This window comes from Festucalex cinctus, chromosome 17, assembly GCF_051991245.1.
Source record: "Festucalex cinctus isolate MCC-2025b chromosome 17, RoL_Fcin_1.0, whole genome shotgun sequence".
In the NCBI taxonomy this organism is placed as follows: Eukaryota; Metazoa; Chordata; class Actinopteri; order Syngnathiformes; family Syngnathidae; genus Festucalex; species Festucalex cinctus.
In genome coordinates, this window is record NC_135427.1 from 5632773 (window position 1) to 5648656 (window position 15884).

Consider the following 15884-nt stretch of genomic DNA (forward strand, 5'->3'; position numbering starts at 1 on the left):
ATCAGTCAACCCCTCCAAAGTCATTTCTGCTTTGATTTTCACGTAAACTATATTTATGGTCTTTACTTTGCCTGGCAATCATCGTCTGCGAATGATCGCACCACAAACCAAAACGTTATACCTCCGTCGATATTCAATATTGGATCAAAGGATGATTCATGTCGGATTAACACAGGCTGTGATCAGTTTTATGTGATTTTTCTGAAAAAAAGTGCTGCTGTGATTATTAGCATATAGATTAAAAAAAATGAACTGGAATAAAATTAGACTTTAAAATTGCATTTCATTTGAATAGTGGTGAAAATTGAAGATCAATTTCACCAAACAGGTAAAATAATCTGATGTTTTACATTACACACTATATTATGTGATGGACTATTAAATGTCTCCACAGCCCTAAAATTAGAAACAGCCAAGCCTTTAAAAAAAAATAAAAAAATAAAAAAAAATCCACATTAGTGGAAAGGGATAAAATATTCTATCCAAACTGTGAGGATTATTCAAACATCGAGATGAGCAAAAAGGCTGTTTGCGGGTTTACCGTCACCGCTCTTCATTCATGCTTAGCTCTCGTAAGACAGTATCATGAGTCAGATACAAGCGAGCGTTGTTCAATCAAACGGACAGGAAATTGTCACATTCATCTTTGCCAAGCCGTCTCGGGTTGAATCCTGTGCCGTGAATTACGATCGGAATAGATTAGCATGGTAATAATCCACAATGGAGTCGACGGTGCGACGTTGAGAAGAGATGGAAACCGTCTGGGCAAAAGTATTGGGACGACTCTGATTCACAATCATGTGCAGTGAGAGATCATCAAGTATGATGAGGGGAATTTTTTTTTTTTAACAAAATCTCTATTTTCTTACACAAATATGATACCATTGTTCATCTACGCTAGCGACGTATGACATATGTCAATTTAGACACAATCACCGAGACAATCTTGTTTGTATCTTTTTGTTACAGATAGAAAACCTCACAATGCCACAATAACGTAAAGAGTTCAAACTATTCTGAAGTGGGGGAAAATACTCGCCAAGTCATGCTAGAGGTCTTATCGACAGTTACTGAATTAATTTGCAGTGATTCCTTCAAATGATTGTGTCATAAAATATTAAAAGGGTACCATCATTTGTGGCATTTATCCTCTCGCTCTCTTTTTTTTTTTTTTTTACATGAACGTTAGACCACCAAAATAACACATTTCAACTACTTATTTTTAGTACATTTATGTATTATTCTTTTGTCAGTTTCAACTACTGATCAATGTAGGGTTGTCTTTCATTAAGTATATTTTTCCCATATACGTTTTGTGAAAATGTTTAGTGATGAGCTGTGTTTTTTTTCCCTTCTTTAATTTACAGAAAAATAAAGTAAAAATGTGCCACTTGTTTTAGTGTATTAGCTAAAAAAAAAATTAAAATAAATAAATAAATAAAAAAACGTTCATTTACATTACAGTTACAGGAAGTTAAAGACGTTGCGTTTTAAAATTTGATCTTTGGAAAAATCGCTATCCTGTAAAAGAAATACTAAAAGGACCAATCTTGAGTCAAATTTCCACAATGATTTTAGCAGAACATTAAAGTACTCAGCGCAAAAACAGCTTCTAAACGTAATATTTAGACACATTTGTTTACACGATACCATTGATATTTCCATACGTACAATATTTCCCAGTGTCCACAAAGGCATCACGTAAACTAGCACGCTAACTAGAACAAGTTGTGATAAAATTGAACACGGCCGAAGAAATACTGACCTAATCTTATTAAACGCCTAGTGTGTGTTTTTTTATTTAGGTCAATATTTATTAGTATATAATATTGTATTTAGAGTTGTGAGGGAGAAGAGTTCGCAAAAGTGCTGAAAATGGCCGCCATGTGCTACAATAGCATCTCTGAGCTGCATCCTAAATTGTCTCACGTTGTAAGTAAAACAAACGTTCTTATGACAGATTATTGTTTTATTTTTTGTTACTCTTTTTAGGGACGTGGCGGCTGTTTGTTTTATTTTATTAGCATGGTGTGAAGTTGTTGAACACTAAAAGTTTCAAGTTTGAGGCGGAGTTGCTTTGATTCACAATATTATTACTGTATTTTTTCCAGAAAGTGGTTGGCATAATCATAGGAAAAACTGATATTAAGAGCTTCCCTGACAGAAAAAGTATGTATCCAATTTATTCTTTTTTTTTTTCTTTTTTTTTTGTGAGAAGTCCACTCAAATTGTGAAATAATCTATGCCTTCGTGTCTTGTCCACTAGCGCCCTCTACTGGAGAATTTATAGCATGATTCTTTCTCATTTACTGTCTCTATAGATGCTGGCGTGGACAGATTCACTTTTGGCTTCACCATAAAGGACTCTCCTGACTTCTTTATCAATGTGTCAGCCTGGGGAAATGATGCTTACATCACCGGGATGTCCAACAGTTTTAGTGTCGGTGATGTTGGTAAGGCCTCGTCTCCCTTCCTTAAAAAAAAAAAAAAAAAAAAAAAAAAAAAAAAAAAAAAGTCTAAACATCCAAAAATTTATTATTATTATGTCTCCAGTCACTATTGACAACGCATTGGTGACCACCAAAGATCCAGAGAAGGATGACAAATTCTGCCCTACTACACCAAGGTAACTAAAACTCAGGTGACAGTTTACAACGTGGAAGTTTTCCTCGTTGTTGTCAGTCCCTACAGGCTGATGCTGGCCGAGGCCCATTCTCAAGTGCGTCTTTGCGCCGACGTGGACACCAGCGACAGTTTGCTGCCGCTGCTTCACGTGCCAGTCAAGGACTCCCGGGACTTCTACCCGCTGGGGGACGTCGTGGCGAACGGGAAGAGCCTGGACGGCTCGTTTGTAAACATACTCGCCGCTGTGAAAGCAGTAGGTTCTCAATTTTTTTTTTTTTTTTTTTGGTAAAAATTTGCACAATGGATCAATTTGATTTATTTTTTTTTTTTAAACGTCTCATTTTCAGGTTGGCGAGATGAAATTGTTCAAGAAATCGGATGGACGCCAGGGACAGAGGATGGAAGTGAAGCTTTTTGATCAGTTGGTCACTTCCTTCCCACTCATTTGGTGAACCACTTGCTTGTCGATTTCATGTTTTGTTTACATGGTCAAACTACTCGCCAGACTTTAACTTCCTGACCTCTGATTAACTCACAGTTGGGACAGAGAAGCCATTCAGCTCGTTCAGACTTCAGTGCCCAAAGGGACCGGTAGGAACGAATCTCTAGTTGAATGTTTTTACTACCCGTCACGTCCTATTAACGTTCCTTTACTGAAGGCAAACATAACTGCGGACGGTTTGAGACGAGACGCGGTTGTTATTTTTGAGATAACTTAGGCGTGTTTTGACTCGATCCCTCGTTCCGAAGTGATCTTCGTAGCGGATACGAAGATCAACTTTGACAGCTTCCGCAACGGAATGACCGCAACGGTCAACTCCAAAACCATCATCACTGTCAATCCTGGTGAGCACGCGAAAACTGCATCGTTGCGCCAAAAGCTCACAATTAAACAAGAGTTATATCGAAAAAATCATGTTGTTGTTGTTGCCAGACACGCGAGAGGCCGGCCTGCTGTGCAGATACGCCAACGAGATGTTGCAATCCGGCGCTCTGGATCAAGATGACAAGCAAGAGAACGTGTTGGGTAAAAGACTTGACTGACTCTTGGGGTTATTAGAAGATAATTTTCAGTATTTTAATGTCAAATATAGCAGGATATTTGATAGCCCAATGGGATAAATTAGAATGTGTGGTTGTAACTAGCAGTTAATATCAGTTTTTTTATTTAAAATTTAAATCTGGTAGAATACATTGTAGTTAGGGCTGCTGGATTATGGAAAAATATAATAATCATAATTATTTTGGCAATAATTGGAATCACGGTTATTTATTTTTTTGGTACAAAACAAGAAAATGTTTAAGTTTAAAAAAAAAAAAAACAATTGAAAAAAATAAACACTATAATAATATAAATTCCTTTTGGTCCAAACAATTTATAATAACAAATATTTATAATATTTATTTATTTAGGTTGGCAAAAACTTGAATTTGGAGTGTAGCTTGTGCACTGTGCAGTAGGACAATCATTTATTTTGCTTTTTTTTGTACAAAACAAGAAAATGTTTAAGTTTAAAAAAAAAAATTCAATTGAAAAAAATAAACACTATAATAATATAAATTCCTTTTGGTCCAAACAATTTATAATAAAAAATATTTATAATATTTATTTATTTAGGTTGGCAAAAACTTGAATTTGGAGTGTAGCTTGTGCACTGTGCAGTAGGACAATCATTTATTTTGCTTTTTTTTGTACAAAACAAGAAAATGTTTACACATTTAAAAATATTAAGACCAATTAAAAAATAGAAACATTAAGTTCCTTTTGGGCCAAACAGAATTTTAATAGTATTTATTTATTAATTTTTTTATTTTTTTATTTCTGTTGGCAAAAACTTGGAAGTTGGAGTGCAGCATGTGCACTCGGATGATTATTATTATTATTATTATTTAATTTTTTATTTTTTGGTCCAAAACAAGAAAATGTTTAAACGTAAAAAAATAAAAGAATTAAAAAAATATTAAGACAAATAAAATGATTTGAAATACTATAATTATGCAAGTTCCTTTTGGATGAAACAAAATGTATTAAATTATTTTAAAATTTTAAAAAGGTGCAAATTTATAAGTGTAAACTCAAAAATTAGTATTATTCTTGTTTTACAATTATGATTTTGTAATCGTGAACTCCGTGTAATAACTGAAATTGTAATTAAATTTTTATTAATTGCAGAGCCCTAACTGTATTTTTTTTTTTTTTTTATATATATATATATATAATTATACCAAATGGCTGATGTTTATGATCAAACAGTGGAGTCGATCACTGCCGTGTACACGGTCGGTCAACTGAAGGGAAAAGGCCGGGAAGCCGAAGACGCGTCCTACGGCATCACATACAGTTTCATCACCAAGCTCGATCTGGACTCTTCCGTTTCCAAAGTCATCAGCACTCGCTGGTACGCTCGCTCGGGCACACGCGGCGACTTACTCGTTGCAACAAGTTCACGTTTTGTTCGTCGTGTGCCTCAGCGCCAAGTGCAAGTTCCAGGTGACCGACGGCGTGCAGTATTGCACCAATCAGTTGTGTCCAGGGAGGGGTCAAGTCTTCTCATCCACCACTGGCTTCGACCTGCTCGTGGACCTCACAGACCACACGGGCACTCTCCACGCCTGCTCCCTCAGAAGCCCAGTGGCTGAGGCCATGCTGGGATGCACTGTTAGTATTACAAACGGAACTGCGACTCAATGGAAACATGAGTCCAAATATTGTATCTTTCGTTTGGATGCAGACCGAGCAGTTTAATAGTTTGACCAACAACGAGCGCACAGCAATCAAGTGGAAGTTTCTTCTGGAGAGATGCAAAATATATGTGAAGGTGGAGTAGTGATTACTTTTCCACTTCAAGGAGTCAGTGCACATTATAAATGTGTTTTTTTTTTTCTGTTTTAGATCATCCCCTCCACTAAAACAAAGAGTGGGGTCCGGGCTGTGGTTCTGGCCTGTTCACTGGCCGACCCGGGTGAGGCGAAGCAGCACATGTCAACGCTGCTGAAGGGGGACTGAGGAATGCACCGAAACCACAAAAGTTCGAGTGTTCGTCTGCTCCAAGCATGACACAAAAGAAATGGGAGTTTGTGTTTAGATTGTTCTTATTCATTCGTTCGTTCTTCAACACTGTTATGTATTTGAGGTTTTAAACCGTTATGTGTGCTCCTGTTAAATAAAGTTGCAGTCGTTCAGCAAATTTGGTCTCTTGAAATATGAACAGGAAGTGTACAATATTGTATAAAAAGACAAACAAGCAAGGTTTTACATACCTCAACTTCTCAACGTCGAAAAAAATATATCTTTCACTGTGTTCATATTTATGTGGTAGTTTTGTTCATTTACAAAATGTTTGCGACATGAGTCAGCAGGTGGCGGTAATTAACGCTAGCAAAACGGAACCGTCGTTCGTTAGTATTTGTTGCTCTGGGGGCGATTTAGAAAAAGGTACGCGTATAGCGTTGCACCAAAAGCAAAGGTAATCCAAACAAACTTTACTTTTACGGGCTTAGACTAACATTCACTCCTTACTAATCACCTTTAAAAATCGGACATATGTTGTTTGCTATGATACGGTGCTAAGCTAACGTTAGCTGCGTTGTCATTTTGATGCTAGCGGCGCGAAAACTTCCTCCACTATTCTTCGTGTTTCGTTGCATAATAAACGGAACATTGACACGTATTGGTGTACTATACTCACTTTTGACAGTGGCGGCCGGAAGACAAGCATGAACGTGAACCAGGGGACCGTGGGCAGCGACCCGGTCATTTTGGCCACGGCCGGTTATGACCACACTGTCCGCTTTTGGCAGGCCCACAGCGGCATCTGCACCCGGACCGTCCAGCACCAGGACTCTGTATCCTTAAATTGGTTATCGCACTTCCGGTGGAAGAAGAGGCGATATGTATCTCCTCTTTATTTTTTGCTTTTAAATTCAGAAATTGTTCTTTAATTTGTTTTTTTTGCCAGCAAGTGAATTCACTTGAAGTAACACCTGACAGGAGTATGATTGCAGCTGCAGGTTAGTAACTTTTAAAAAAAAATGACTTATATGTGTATGTCTTGGATAAAACTCATCTTCCCTTTTTAAGGCTATCAGCACATCCGCATGTACGACCTGAACTCCAACAATCCCAACCCAGTGATTAATTATGACGGCGTTAGCAAAAACATCACCTCTGTGGGCTTCCACGAAGATGGACGCTGGATGTACACGGGAGGAGAAGATTGCATGGCTCGAATCTGGGACTTGAGGTACTCCATTGCCTGATAACTAGACAGTAAATGTTAGTATAAAAAAAAAAAAGGTCAACATTCAAATAATAAAATGTTTTAAACAGATCACGCAATCTACAGTGTCAGAGAATCTTCCAGGTTAACGCGCCCATCAACTGTGTGTGCCTGCATCCGAACCAGGTAAGACGTTTATTACAGTTCAAACAATGGCGAATATGTATCGATATTAATTTTGGTGAACGTCAAACGCGTGATTTCAGGCGGAACTAATAGTCGGAGACCAGAGCGGAGTGATTCATATTTGGGATCTGAAAACGGACCACAATGAGCAGCTCATTCCCGAGCCAGAGGTGTCGGTCAACGCGGTTCACATCGATCCAGATGCCAGTTACATGGCAGCAGTCAACAGCTCGGTCAGTCACTCGACATAATTTTTTGTTTTTAAAAATGTGCACTTGTAAAACTTGAACTCATCAGGGCAACTGTTACGTGTGGAACCTGGCTGGCGGTATGGGAGACGAGGTGACGCAGCTGATCCCCAAAACCAAAATCCCCGCTCACAAACGCTACTCTCTCCGCTGCAAGTTTAGCCCCGATTCCACGTGAGTCCCTTGAACCCACAACCTATTTATTGAAGCGTCAAATAAGCGTCGCCGATGTGTGCGTGCGCTGTCGTCACCTTCAGTCTGCTGGCCACCTGCTCAGCGGATCAGACCTGCAAGATCTGGAGGACGTCCAATTTCTCTCTGATGACTGAGCTGAGCATCAAGAGCAACAATCCCGGAGAGACATCTAGAGGCTGGATGTGGGACTGCGCCTTCTCCGGCGACTCGCAGTACATTGTGACGGGTACGTGAGCTTTTACTAATTATGATTTTCTCTCATTTTACTGTAAATGTGAATTGAATCGCATCGTTTCTTCGCAGCTTCCTCTGACAACTTGGCTCGTCTGTGGTGCGTGGAAACGGGCGAGATCAAGAGAGAATACAGCGGCCACCAGAAGGCCGTGGTGTGTCTGGCCTTTAATGACAGTGTGCTGAGTTGAGGACGACTGTAAAATTTAAAAGCAAGACAGCATAAAAAGGACTATACCAGTAGATCCCTCTTTGGGGTTTGTGATATTTTTTCTCACCATCACCTTTATTGAGTAAAAAGTGACATGTCATGATACACGTTATTTATGACTTTATATTTTGAGGGTAGTAGTATTTACTATTCAAATCACCGTACGAATGAGGTACACATTCAAATGTTAAGTAAAAAAAAAAAAAAAAAATGTTTAAAATAATATATTCTATGCTCCACTAGTCTAAATACGGCATTCTTATTAATATTTTGTTAGTGAAATACAAAGTTAAGCAGTAAAATCAACCCATGTCAGGGGGGGCAGCCATTTTGTGACATCACAGTTGCTCAGGTAATGACCAATCACCTGTTAGCTTGTGAATGTCACATGACCAAAAACAATAACAAAAAAAAAAAAAAACAAAAAAAAGGTAAGTCATGATTGGTCGATACTTGAGCAACCGGCAATGTCATTTTCAGTTGATAGCAAGTGACAAAATGGCCGCCCCTCGTGAAATAAAAACAAGTGGATTTTGCTGCTTACGTCATATTCCACAAACACTATTTTAAATCAGAATGCCATGTTTGGTGGGAACACATAGAAGATATTATTGTAAATGTTTGTTGTTGTTTTTTTGTATATGTCTCAAGTTTAATTCATTTATTGTTATAAATGAATATTGTGTTTTGAGGGAAAATAAATTTGAAGTCACATTCTAGAGTTGTGGTTCTTTATTTCCTCTTTTTTTGTTTAATTGACCAACACTGACATTTAATGGTTATCGTACAAGTGTGGAGTCGATGTCACCAGGGAGAGTTCTAAGCATGAATTGGTGTAATTCTCTCAAATGTACTTACAGCATTGGCCTCCAATCTTGTTCATAGAACTAAAAAAAAACGAAAAAAAAAAAACCTTCCTCCTAATCTTTTTCAGAGATGATTGGTAGATATCCTAACAGCGAGTCACTCTGGTAGGTAGTAAAAACAAACAGACACACAGATGTTATTAGGAAAGCAAATGTCTATGCAGAAATAGACGAGCCTCTGTTTGCCCGGCCCTGAGAAAAAAAACAAAAAAACAAAGCAAAACGTGTAAAACAACTCGAAAATGCGAACATTGTTGGAGTCCGTTCTGCACGTGTTACCTTCAGCCCTCTTGGTCCAGTGGATGCTCCTATCCTGACACAGAAGCTTCAGAGGCTCCTCCAAGGTGGAGGCATCCGTCTGACTGGCAGACAGGACCCCCAAGTACTCGGTGCGCCGCCGGGTCTCGTTCACAGGCAGCCGGAACGGACCCTGCGAGGGGACAAAGCGGGAGCGCGAGCATAATATCAAACTAACGTGATCATATGGGCCAACTTGAAATAATACTTTGACCAAATGACAACTAACAAGTCGGGTTTCGCTCCAAAAGAGAGGTCTTAAAATCGAAAAAGAGCCCCCCCACACACATACAGTGAGCCTATTGTATCTGCTGTGGTTTCTTGTAAGAAGAGCCCGGGCTGCAGGGATCACATGTTTGGAGGAATCCGGCAGGAGAGGGGAGATTTTTTTTCAAAGGATCTTCTTCATCCCTCTGTGTGGAGTCAGCAGTCATGCAGAAACGCACTTTGAATGCATACGTTCGCACGGGTGAAGACATTTTGGACAATTCTGCGCTCTTAAAAAGAGTTGGGTCAAAAAAAAATAATAACCCAAAATTGGGTGAAGAATTGACCAACCCAACATTTTTGGTTAAATAACCCAAAACGGGTTTCGTGAGTTATTCATTTGACCCAATATTTTGGGTTAGTTGAATAACCCAATTCAATTGGGTAAAAAAAAAAAAAAAAAAATTATCGACCCAACTTTTGGAGGTATTATTCCACATGTTGGGTTAAATTAATAACACACAAAACAACTGAAAACTGGGTTATTTATTTGACCCAACTTTCTGATCTATTTAGCCGCAAAAGTTGGGTCAAATTAAATTAATAACCCACAAATCAAACCAATTTTTGGGTTGTTTTGTGTGTTATTCATTTGACCCAACTTTTGGGGTTAGTTGAATAACCCGATTCAATTGGATCAAAAATGAACTGACCCAACTTTTGAGGTATTTATCCCCAAATGTTGGGTTAAATTGAATTAATAAACACACAAAGAAACCCAAGTTTTGGTTTGTTTTTAAATGAATAACCCACAAGACAACCCAAAACTAGGCTATTTTGTGGGTTATTCATTTGACCCAACTTTGTGATGTATTTAGCCACAAAAGTTCTGTCAAATTAAATTAATAACCCACAAATCAATCATTTTTGGGTTGTTTTGTGAGTTATTCATTTGACCCAACTTTTTGGGTTAGTTGAATAACCCAATTGAAATGGGTCAAAAATGAACCAAGCCAATTTTTTAGGCATTTATCCCTAAATATTTGGTTAAATTGAATTAATAACCCACAAAGAAATCCAATATTTGGTTTGTTTGGTAGGTTATTCATTTGAGCCAACGTTTTTGGGTTAACTGAACAACCCAAAATGTTGAGTCGGCCCCTTTTTCACCCAATTTGGCTTAAATTTTTGACCCAAATATTTTTGCTACCTTGTGTACCGCTGCTTGAAGAACTGATTGCACGTTCTCGTAGTCCGACGTCTCCATGGTCCGCAGGAAGCAACTCTCCTGGTGGACCGGCTGGTAGCATATCACGCCCTAAAATTGAAGAGAATTTCATAATCTGGCCCCCATTGTAAGCTCTGTTGAGGACGTACATGTTTAACGTCAAACTGCACAGTGGAGCTTTGATTGGCCCCTGCGCTCAGAGAAAAGGTCACCAGTCCGTTCTGCTGGTCTACGACTGCAGACTGGTCGAGGAGCAGGACCCCGCTCGGGTCTGGAGCGGCGAATCGGACGGCCTGCGAGGGCTGAACAGAAAAGATGAGGGCGATGGTGAAAAACGGGAGAAATTCGATGAGGCCCGAACCTGCGGCGAGCGTTGGCGAGGAAGTCCGAGGTGTCCGGTCAAACCCAGAGCCAGGAGGATCAGGAGCAGGGACGCCGAGAGGCTTAGACAGACGGCTTTTTTGGGGATGTGGTGCGAATCCGAGGAGCCGCTCGTCTAAAAAGAGACGCCGGTAAAAGCTCAACATGAAAAATCGGGGGGAAAAAATAAATAAAAATCCTGCTTACCGTGCAGCATCCTCCTTCCAAAGCGGCTTCTGGAAGATTCCAACACCTCAGCAACCCGTGTCCCAACATGGCTCCTCACGCGGTTCTGCTCCCTTCTCCAGCGTCAGTTGGAAGCCGACAAACGCTCCGTCCCAGATCGCGTTCACCTGGTGGCCGCCTCCTCGTTTCATCCCGAGGGACCTCCCACTTCACCCCCCCTCTGCCCCGCCTCCTCTTCCAATTCTCAAATCACCTGAACTTTTACCAAAGAGATTGTTTTCATGCCTTTGACCTATAAAGGAGAACCTTTTACATTTTGACGTGGATCCACCGAGTTCCTTCCTGCGATCTTTTTTCCGACTCCACACGCACTTGGCAGACCGACCTCAGTCCGGACAATAGACAAAAGGCATAAAAGCAGCCACGGCATGGAAGGCATCTCTCAGCATGTGAGAGGTGATATGCAAACTCTTGAGATGAAAGCACAGGATGACTTTACAAAAAAACAAAAGCGTGCTAACATGAGGAAACAGGGTGGAAGTTAAGAGATTCTTTTAATCGTCGATGTTCCGCAGGGTTCAATTTTAGGGCCCCTGGTGTTTTTCGATGACTGATTTTCACACCACGTACAACACTTTAGAATGCAACAATGGTTGTTTTAGAGTGCTTTATAAATAAAGTCGAGTTGAGAATGTCAACATTGAGAACATTAGTTTAATAGCCCAAGTACATTTTACTCTGCTTGTTGTCAAATTTTGTTGTTTCTCCGAAAATGTTCAAATATGACATATAGGGCGAACAAAATGCGCATGTAATTTGTATTTTGCTGTTTGTTATTCTTTCCAAAAACTGGTGCAAACAAACATGACTCAATTCCACAGTAAGAGCACACTTCCTTCCTGAAATTGCACAGTTGGTTGCCAAAGATACAATTAAAATACTGTCAATAAATGACTGTAAAAGTTGCCAGATGACTATTGCAAAATCTCAAATACTGCAAAAAAAAAAAAAAAAAAAAAATCTATTATAGCATATTACTGTAGTTTAAAAAATATATACTGTATTAAATTAGTTACTGTAATCCTTACTAAAACATTTTATTTAAAAATTACAGCTTAATAACGGTGAAAAAAAGCTTCCCAGCTAATTGTAAAATCGCAGTTAATTACTGTAAAATTAGATTACAGCATATTATTGTAATTTATTTACTGCATATAAATTAATTATTGTAATCAGTTTATATACAGTAAAAAAATACAGAATATTACTGTAATTTATTTTACTGTATATAAATTACTTACTGTAATCCTTAGTTTATATATATACACAGTAAAAAAAAATCAGCACATTATTGTATTTTTTATTGTATATAAATTACTGTAATCCTTAGTTTATATACAGTACAAAAATTACAGTAATATGCTGTAAATTATTTTTACAGTAATTAACAGATTTTACAATAATTCTAAAAAAAAAAAAAAAAAGTTACTTAGTGTAATCCTTAGTTTATCCATCCATTTCCTGAACCGCTTACTCCTCACAAGGGTCGCAGAGGTGCTGGAGCCTATCCTTAGTTTATATACAGTAGTAAATAAAAAAAAAAAAAAGTTAAAAAAAAAATACTGTAATGTATTGCAATACATTTTTATAATAATTAACTAGCAACTTTTTTTGCCCACTTATTTACTGTAAATTCGACAGTCAATCCAGTTTACAGCATACACATTTATCTCAAATTAATATACTGTGTGGTGCTCGTCCATATTCTTGACACTGGTACACCTGAGAATATATGACATTGCAATACTTGAAAAATAAATAAATACACTGATTTGTAACTTTTGAAAACAAGCTAGTACAAGTTTAGCATACCATAGTTTGATGCAATAGCCCTGAACACTTTTATACCCCTTTAAATATAATATATATAATCTATATACATTTGTGTAGTTTGGAATCAAATTAATAACTAGTTGCTAAGCTAGTTAGCATTTCCTTTAACTATCTGATTTGATGCTAAGGCACAAGCTTTTTTTTTTTTCAGCACCTTTAAATGAACAACTCATCAATGCTTGGTTGTGACATTATCATAAAGATGATAAATCATGAATATAACCTTGACAACGGGAAGACGATGGACCCTCGGTGACCCCAAGCATCCTTACAGTGAAATCTCACCCCTGCAGGGCCGGGAGCAGGTCAGCGATGCTCTCCACGTAATAATCCGGCGCCATCCGCCGCCTCTCCAGGCAGCCGCTCTTGTGGTTGGCCTCGGCTTCGGCCGCCGTGCTGACCCCGGTGAGGGTGAGGAGGGTCTTGAGGCCGCAGTTGGAACCCAGCAGGATGTCGGTGTCCAGGCGGTCGCCCACCATCAGGCAGCGGCCGGGCTCCACGCCGAACTTCGAAGCCACGCAGTCGAACATGAAGTGGCTGGGCTTGCCCACCGTCGCCGCCTGCCGCTGGGCTGCCGTCTCCACCGCTTGCAGGAGACAGCCCGTACCTGAGGAGATGGCGATGCGAAATGAGGCGATTTGTAGTTCTTTGACAACAACATGCCACAAGATGGCGCCAAAGTAATACTTTATTATGCGACTGCTGCGAAGCAAAGCAGGCACATATTACTATCCTAGAAAAGGGCGTTTATTATTCTTCTTATTCATTTGCTTTATTCTTCCGAATTTTTCAGACAAAATGAAACGTACCGGCACAAATGAGGTATCAAAAGATGCGGCTCAACCTGACTCGGCAGGGAACCTTTTTTTTTCTTCGGAATTCCGAGTTACCATGGCGACGCAATCCCCCCATAAAAAACCGCCAAAAAGACATATTAAGCATCTTTTTCCAAGCCACGCTGCGCGCACATACATTAACCGACCGAAATTATTTTTAGCTCATTTTGTCATGAATTCACGTATTCATGGAAGTTCAACAACTGGGCTTTATTAACAGAAACGCGAGGCAACAACGGTAGTACTCAGTCAGGCATATCCGACTGTCGTAAAGTGACGCTACTGCCGTAAACAAGGAGTGATACTGATTCCAAAGACCGCTAACGCCTCCTAGTGGCGATCCGTAGAATAACAGTTTTAAATCACACAACATCTAACCTCTTAAGTTAACACAAATGGCAGCTTTTCATCTTTTACAATACAGTCATTTACAACAATTATGACTAAATCATCCTTAGCTGTATAAGGCACATCAACTGAAAATACAGTCAGTACATTCAAAACTAAACCAAAATGCAATTGCATTTCCGGACTTTCTTAAACATTCTTAAACATAATCCTTAAAATTCATTCCCAATTTCTTTTTACCTCGCAAGAGTCAGCAGTCACATCCAAAATTTCCGCGGAAATGTTTCTAGTTTGATTTTGTCTTCCTACCTGGGACGGCCGTGCCCCCCTCCAAAGGCAGCCTGGTGTCTCTGTTGGTGCCCACAAACAAACAGTCCGTCCGGGTGAGGTACTGCAAAGCTCTGTTCAGCTTCATGTAGCTGAAATGCTCATCAAACCCGACCAGCACCGCCTTCACGTCCGGTTCCAGGGGCACGTTGGCCCAGTCGGTCTGCTTTCCGAAGACGTGGTCCGGCCCCAGTCCGGTCTGCTGGATGCCGACCGCCTCCAGCTCCTGCTTCATGGCGTTGCCGCCGATCAGGTAGACTTTGCCCTGCAGCTTGCACACCGTCTTCAGGTACATGGCGGAGCAGTACGCCGTCCCAAACACCTCGTCCTCGGTCGCCTCGAAGCCCAGGGTGGACATTTTGTCCACGTACATCTTTCTCGTCTTGGTGCTGTTGTTGGTTACGAAAAACACTTTCTTCCCGTGCTCCTTGAGGAGCTTGATGACTTGAGGCGCACCGGGGATGGCCTGGTCCCCCCTCCAGATGACCCCGTCGCAGTCGAACAGGACGCTGTCCACAGAGTCCAGCAGTTGCTTCGCCGGCCCGCCGCTTAGTCGGACGCATTTGGACCCGGCCATGAGGAGACAAAGTTGAGCCCAAGTGTTAAAAATAAACACGCTATATTTGTAGTTGCGCAAACGACTGCTCGCTTTCCGCACCAGGAAATGGACACACCCGGTTACAAATCGGATGCAAGTTATAACACGCCAGGTCAAGACTTACTTGAATAAACAGAGGATTTACTTGTATAAAACAGTCATTTCATTTAAAAAAAAAAAAAAAACAAAACAAACAAACCTGACCTTCCAGTGAGCGCTGTCCTGTAAACTCACTGACCTGATGTAAACTCTGGTTACGAGTTACTTCCGCACCGGCTTAAAGAGACAGGACCCAGAAACCACGCCCACATCCGGTCAGGCGTCCGTTTCTACGCCTGCCTACAATTTCATTTTTTTTCATTGAAAATCACTGCTTTTCAGTTTCGAAACATCTACTCATGCGGCGATAATTTACATTTAGTATAAATTATATTAATATTAGGTGAGACATTAACCAATAATGGAAAATTTAGACCGTATAAAATTGAATGCAAAGTGTAGTTTTGTAAATATCTTTAAAAAATTTAAATTTAACATTCCATATTTAATGATGAAACAGTTCTATTTAAAAGTTAAGTAGTTGAATGGATTACGTAAGACTAACTGATGTGAATTTGTCTATAGTACCGTACATGCTCTGCAATTAAGGGGTCAACTGGGATAGACTCCAGCTCAACTATGACCTACCAAAACAAAGGGACGTGTGTAGAAAATACATATATTTCCGTCCAGTATTCATTAGTATTATGTATGTACAGAATTTTTTTTTTCATACTGTTTTCAAGCTATAGATTCTGTTAAGTTTGAAAACTTGCACAAATA

General features: G+C 39.7%; 5 protein-coding genes across 7 annotated transcripts in view; 2 read left to right on the plus strand and 3 right to left on the minus strand.

Annotated features, from left to right (window-relative positions):
* The window catches only part of LOC144004459 (uncharacterized), a 63083-nt gene extending 56535 nt beyond the window's left edge, over positions 1 to 6548 (minus strand). Inside the window, exon 1 of the mRNA XM_077501620.1 lies at positions 6315 to 6548. Coding sequence (XP_077357746.1) covers positions 6315 to 6383 — 69 coding nt within the window. The 5' untranslated portion in view covers positions 6384 to 6548. The remainder of the gene's footprint in view (positions 1 to 6314) is intronic.
* meiob (meiosis specific with OB-fold) lies at positions 1706 to 5813 on the plus strand. Its single transcript, XM_077501606.1, has 13 exons — positions 1706 to 1932; positions 2112 to 2169; positions 2322 to 2453; positions 2554 to 2626; positions 2683 to 2878; positions 2973 to 3073; positions 3164 to 3216; positions 3376 to 3471; positions 3560 to 3652; positions 4880 to 5024; positions 5098 to 5284; positions 5358 to 5444; positions 5519 to 5813. Exons 1-13 carry the CDS (start codon positions 1876 to 1878, stop codon positions 5630 to 5632), a joined length of 1392 nt encoding a protein of 463 aa, XP_077357732.1. The 5' UTR covers positions 1706 to 1875; the 3' UTR covers positions 5633 to 5813.
* Positions 5976 to 8635, plus strand: mlst8 (MTOR associated protein, LST8 homolog (S. cerevisiae)). Of its 2 annotated transcripts, XM_077501607.1 has the most exons (9): positions 5976 to 6092; positions 6324 to 6471; positions 6585 to 6636; positions 6707 to 6869; positions 6956 to 7031; positions 7112 to 7264; positions 7329 to 7453; positions 7537 to 7700; positions 7778 to 8635. In XM_077501607.1, the coding sequence occupies exons 2-9, from the start codon at positions 6343 to 6345 to the stop codon at positions 7894 to 7896; spliced, it is 981 nt and encodes a 326-aa protein (XP_077357733.1). In that variant the 5' UTR covers positions 5976 to 6092; positions 6324 to 6342; the 3' UTR covers positions 7897 to 8635. The 2 variants fall into 2 exon arrangements, with proteins under 2 accessions (XP_077357733.1, XP_077357734.1); XM_077501608.1 differs by lacking the exon at positions 5976 to 6092 and having other exon boundaries at positions 6325 to 6471; positions 6589 to 6636.
* On the minus strand, positions 8631 to 12084 carry bricd5 (BRICHOS domain containing 5). 2 transcript variants are annotated; one of them, XM_077501616.1, is made up of 6 exons: positions 11082 to 12084; positions 10876 to 11010; positions 10664 to 10816; positions 10497 to 10604; positions 9062 to 9212; positions 8631 to 8974 (listed from the first exon to the last, which is right to left on the minus strand). In XM_077501616.1, exons 1-6 carry the CDS (start codon positions 11148 to 11150, stop codon positions 8880 to 8882), a joined length of 711 nt encoding a protein of 236 aa, XP_077357742.1. In that variant the 5' UTR covers positions 11151 to 12084; the 3' UTR covers positions 8631 to 8879. The 2 variants fall into 2 exon arrangements, with proteins under 2 accessions (XP_077357742.1, XP_077357743.1); XM_077501617.1 differs by lacking the exon at positions 8631 to 8974 and adding an exon at positions 9372 to 9492 and having other exon boundaries at positions 9067 to 9212; positions 11082 to 11605.
* On the minus strand, positions 11757 to 15880 carry pgp (phosphoglycolate phosphatase). Its single transcript, XM_077501612.1, has 2 exons — positions 14447 to 15880; positions 11757 to 13560 (listed from the first exon to the last, which is right to left on the minus strand). Exons 1-2 carry the CDS (start codon positions 15039 to 15041, stop codon positions 13235 to 13237), a joined length of 921 nt encoding a protein of 306 aa, XP_077357738.1. The 5' UTR covers positions 15042 to 15880; the 3' UTR covers positions 11757 to 13234.
* Between the last annotated feature and the right edge of the window lie 4 nt (positions 15881 to 15884).

Excerpts from the sequence above, each read along its gene's own strand:
- mlst8 (XM_077501607.1), top strand. The coding sequence starts at position 6,343 with ATGAACGTGAACCAGGGGACCGTGGGCAGCGACCCGGTCATTTTGGCC. Across the intron at positions 6,472-6,584 it reads CCGTCCAGCACCAGGACTCT|CAAGTGAATTCACTTGAAGT; the intron begins GTATCCTTAAAT and ends TTTTTTTGCCAG. Across the intron at positions 7,454-7,536 it reads AAGTTTAGCCCCGATTCCAC|TCTGCTGGCCACCTGCTCAG; the intron begins GTGAGTCCCTTG and ends CGTCACCTTCAG.
- meiob (XM_077501606.1), top strand. The coding sequence starts at position 1,876 with ATGGCCGCCATGTGCTACAATAGCATCTCTGAGCTGCATCCTAAATTG. Across the intron at positions 2,170-2,321 it reads GAGCTTCCCTGACAGAAAAA|ATGCTGGCGTGGACAGATTC; the intron begins GTATGTATCCAA and ends CTGTCTCTATAG. Across the intron at positions 5,445-5,518 it reads GATGCAAAATATATGTGAAG|ATCATCCCCTCCACTAAAAC; the intron begins GTGGAGTAGTGA and ends TTTCTGTTTTAG.
- pgp (XM_077501612.1), bottom strand. The coding sequence starts at position 15,041 with ATGGCCGGGTCCAAATGCGTCCGACTAAGCGGCGGGCCGGCGAAGCAA. Across the intron at positions 13,561-14,446 it reads GGGGGGCACGGCCGTCCCAG|GTACGGGCTGTCTCCTGCAA; the intron begins GTAGGAAGACAA and ends CCATCTCCTCAG.
- bricd5 (XM_077501616.1), bottom strand. The coding sequence starts at position 11,150 with ATGTTGGGACACGGGTTGCTGAGGTGTTGGAATCTTCCAGAAGCCGCT. Across the intron at positions 9,213-10,496 it reads TTCAAGCAGCGGTACACAAG|GGTCCGTTCCGGCTGCCTGT; the intron begins GTAGCAAAAATA and ends GTCCCCTCGCAG. Across the intron at positions 8,975-9,061 it reads CTGGACCAAGAGGGCTGAAG|GGCCGGGCAAACAGAGGCTC; the intron begins GTAACACGTGCA and ends TTTTTTTCTCAG.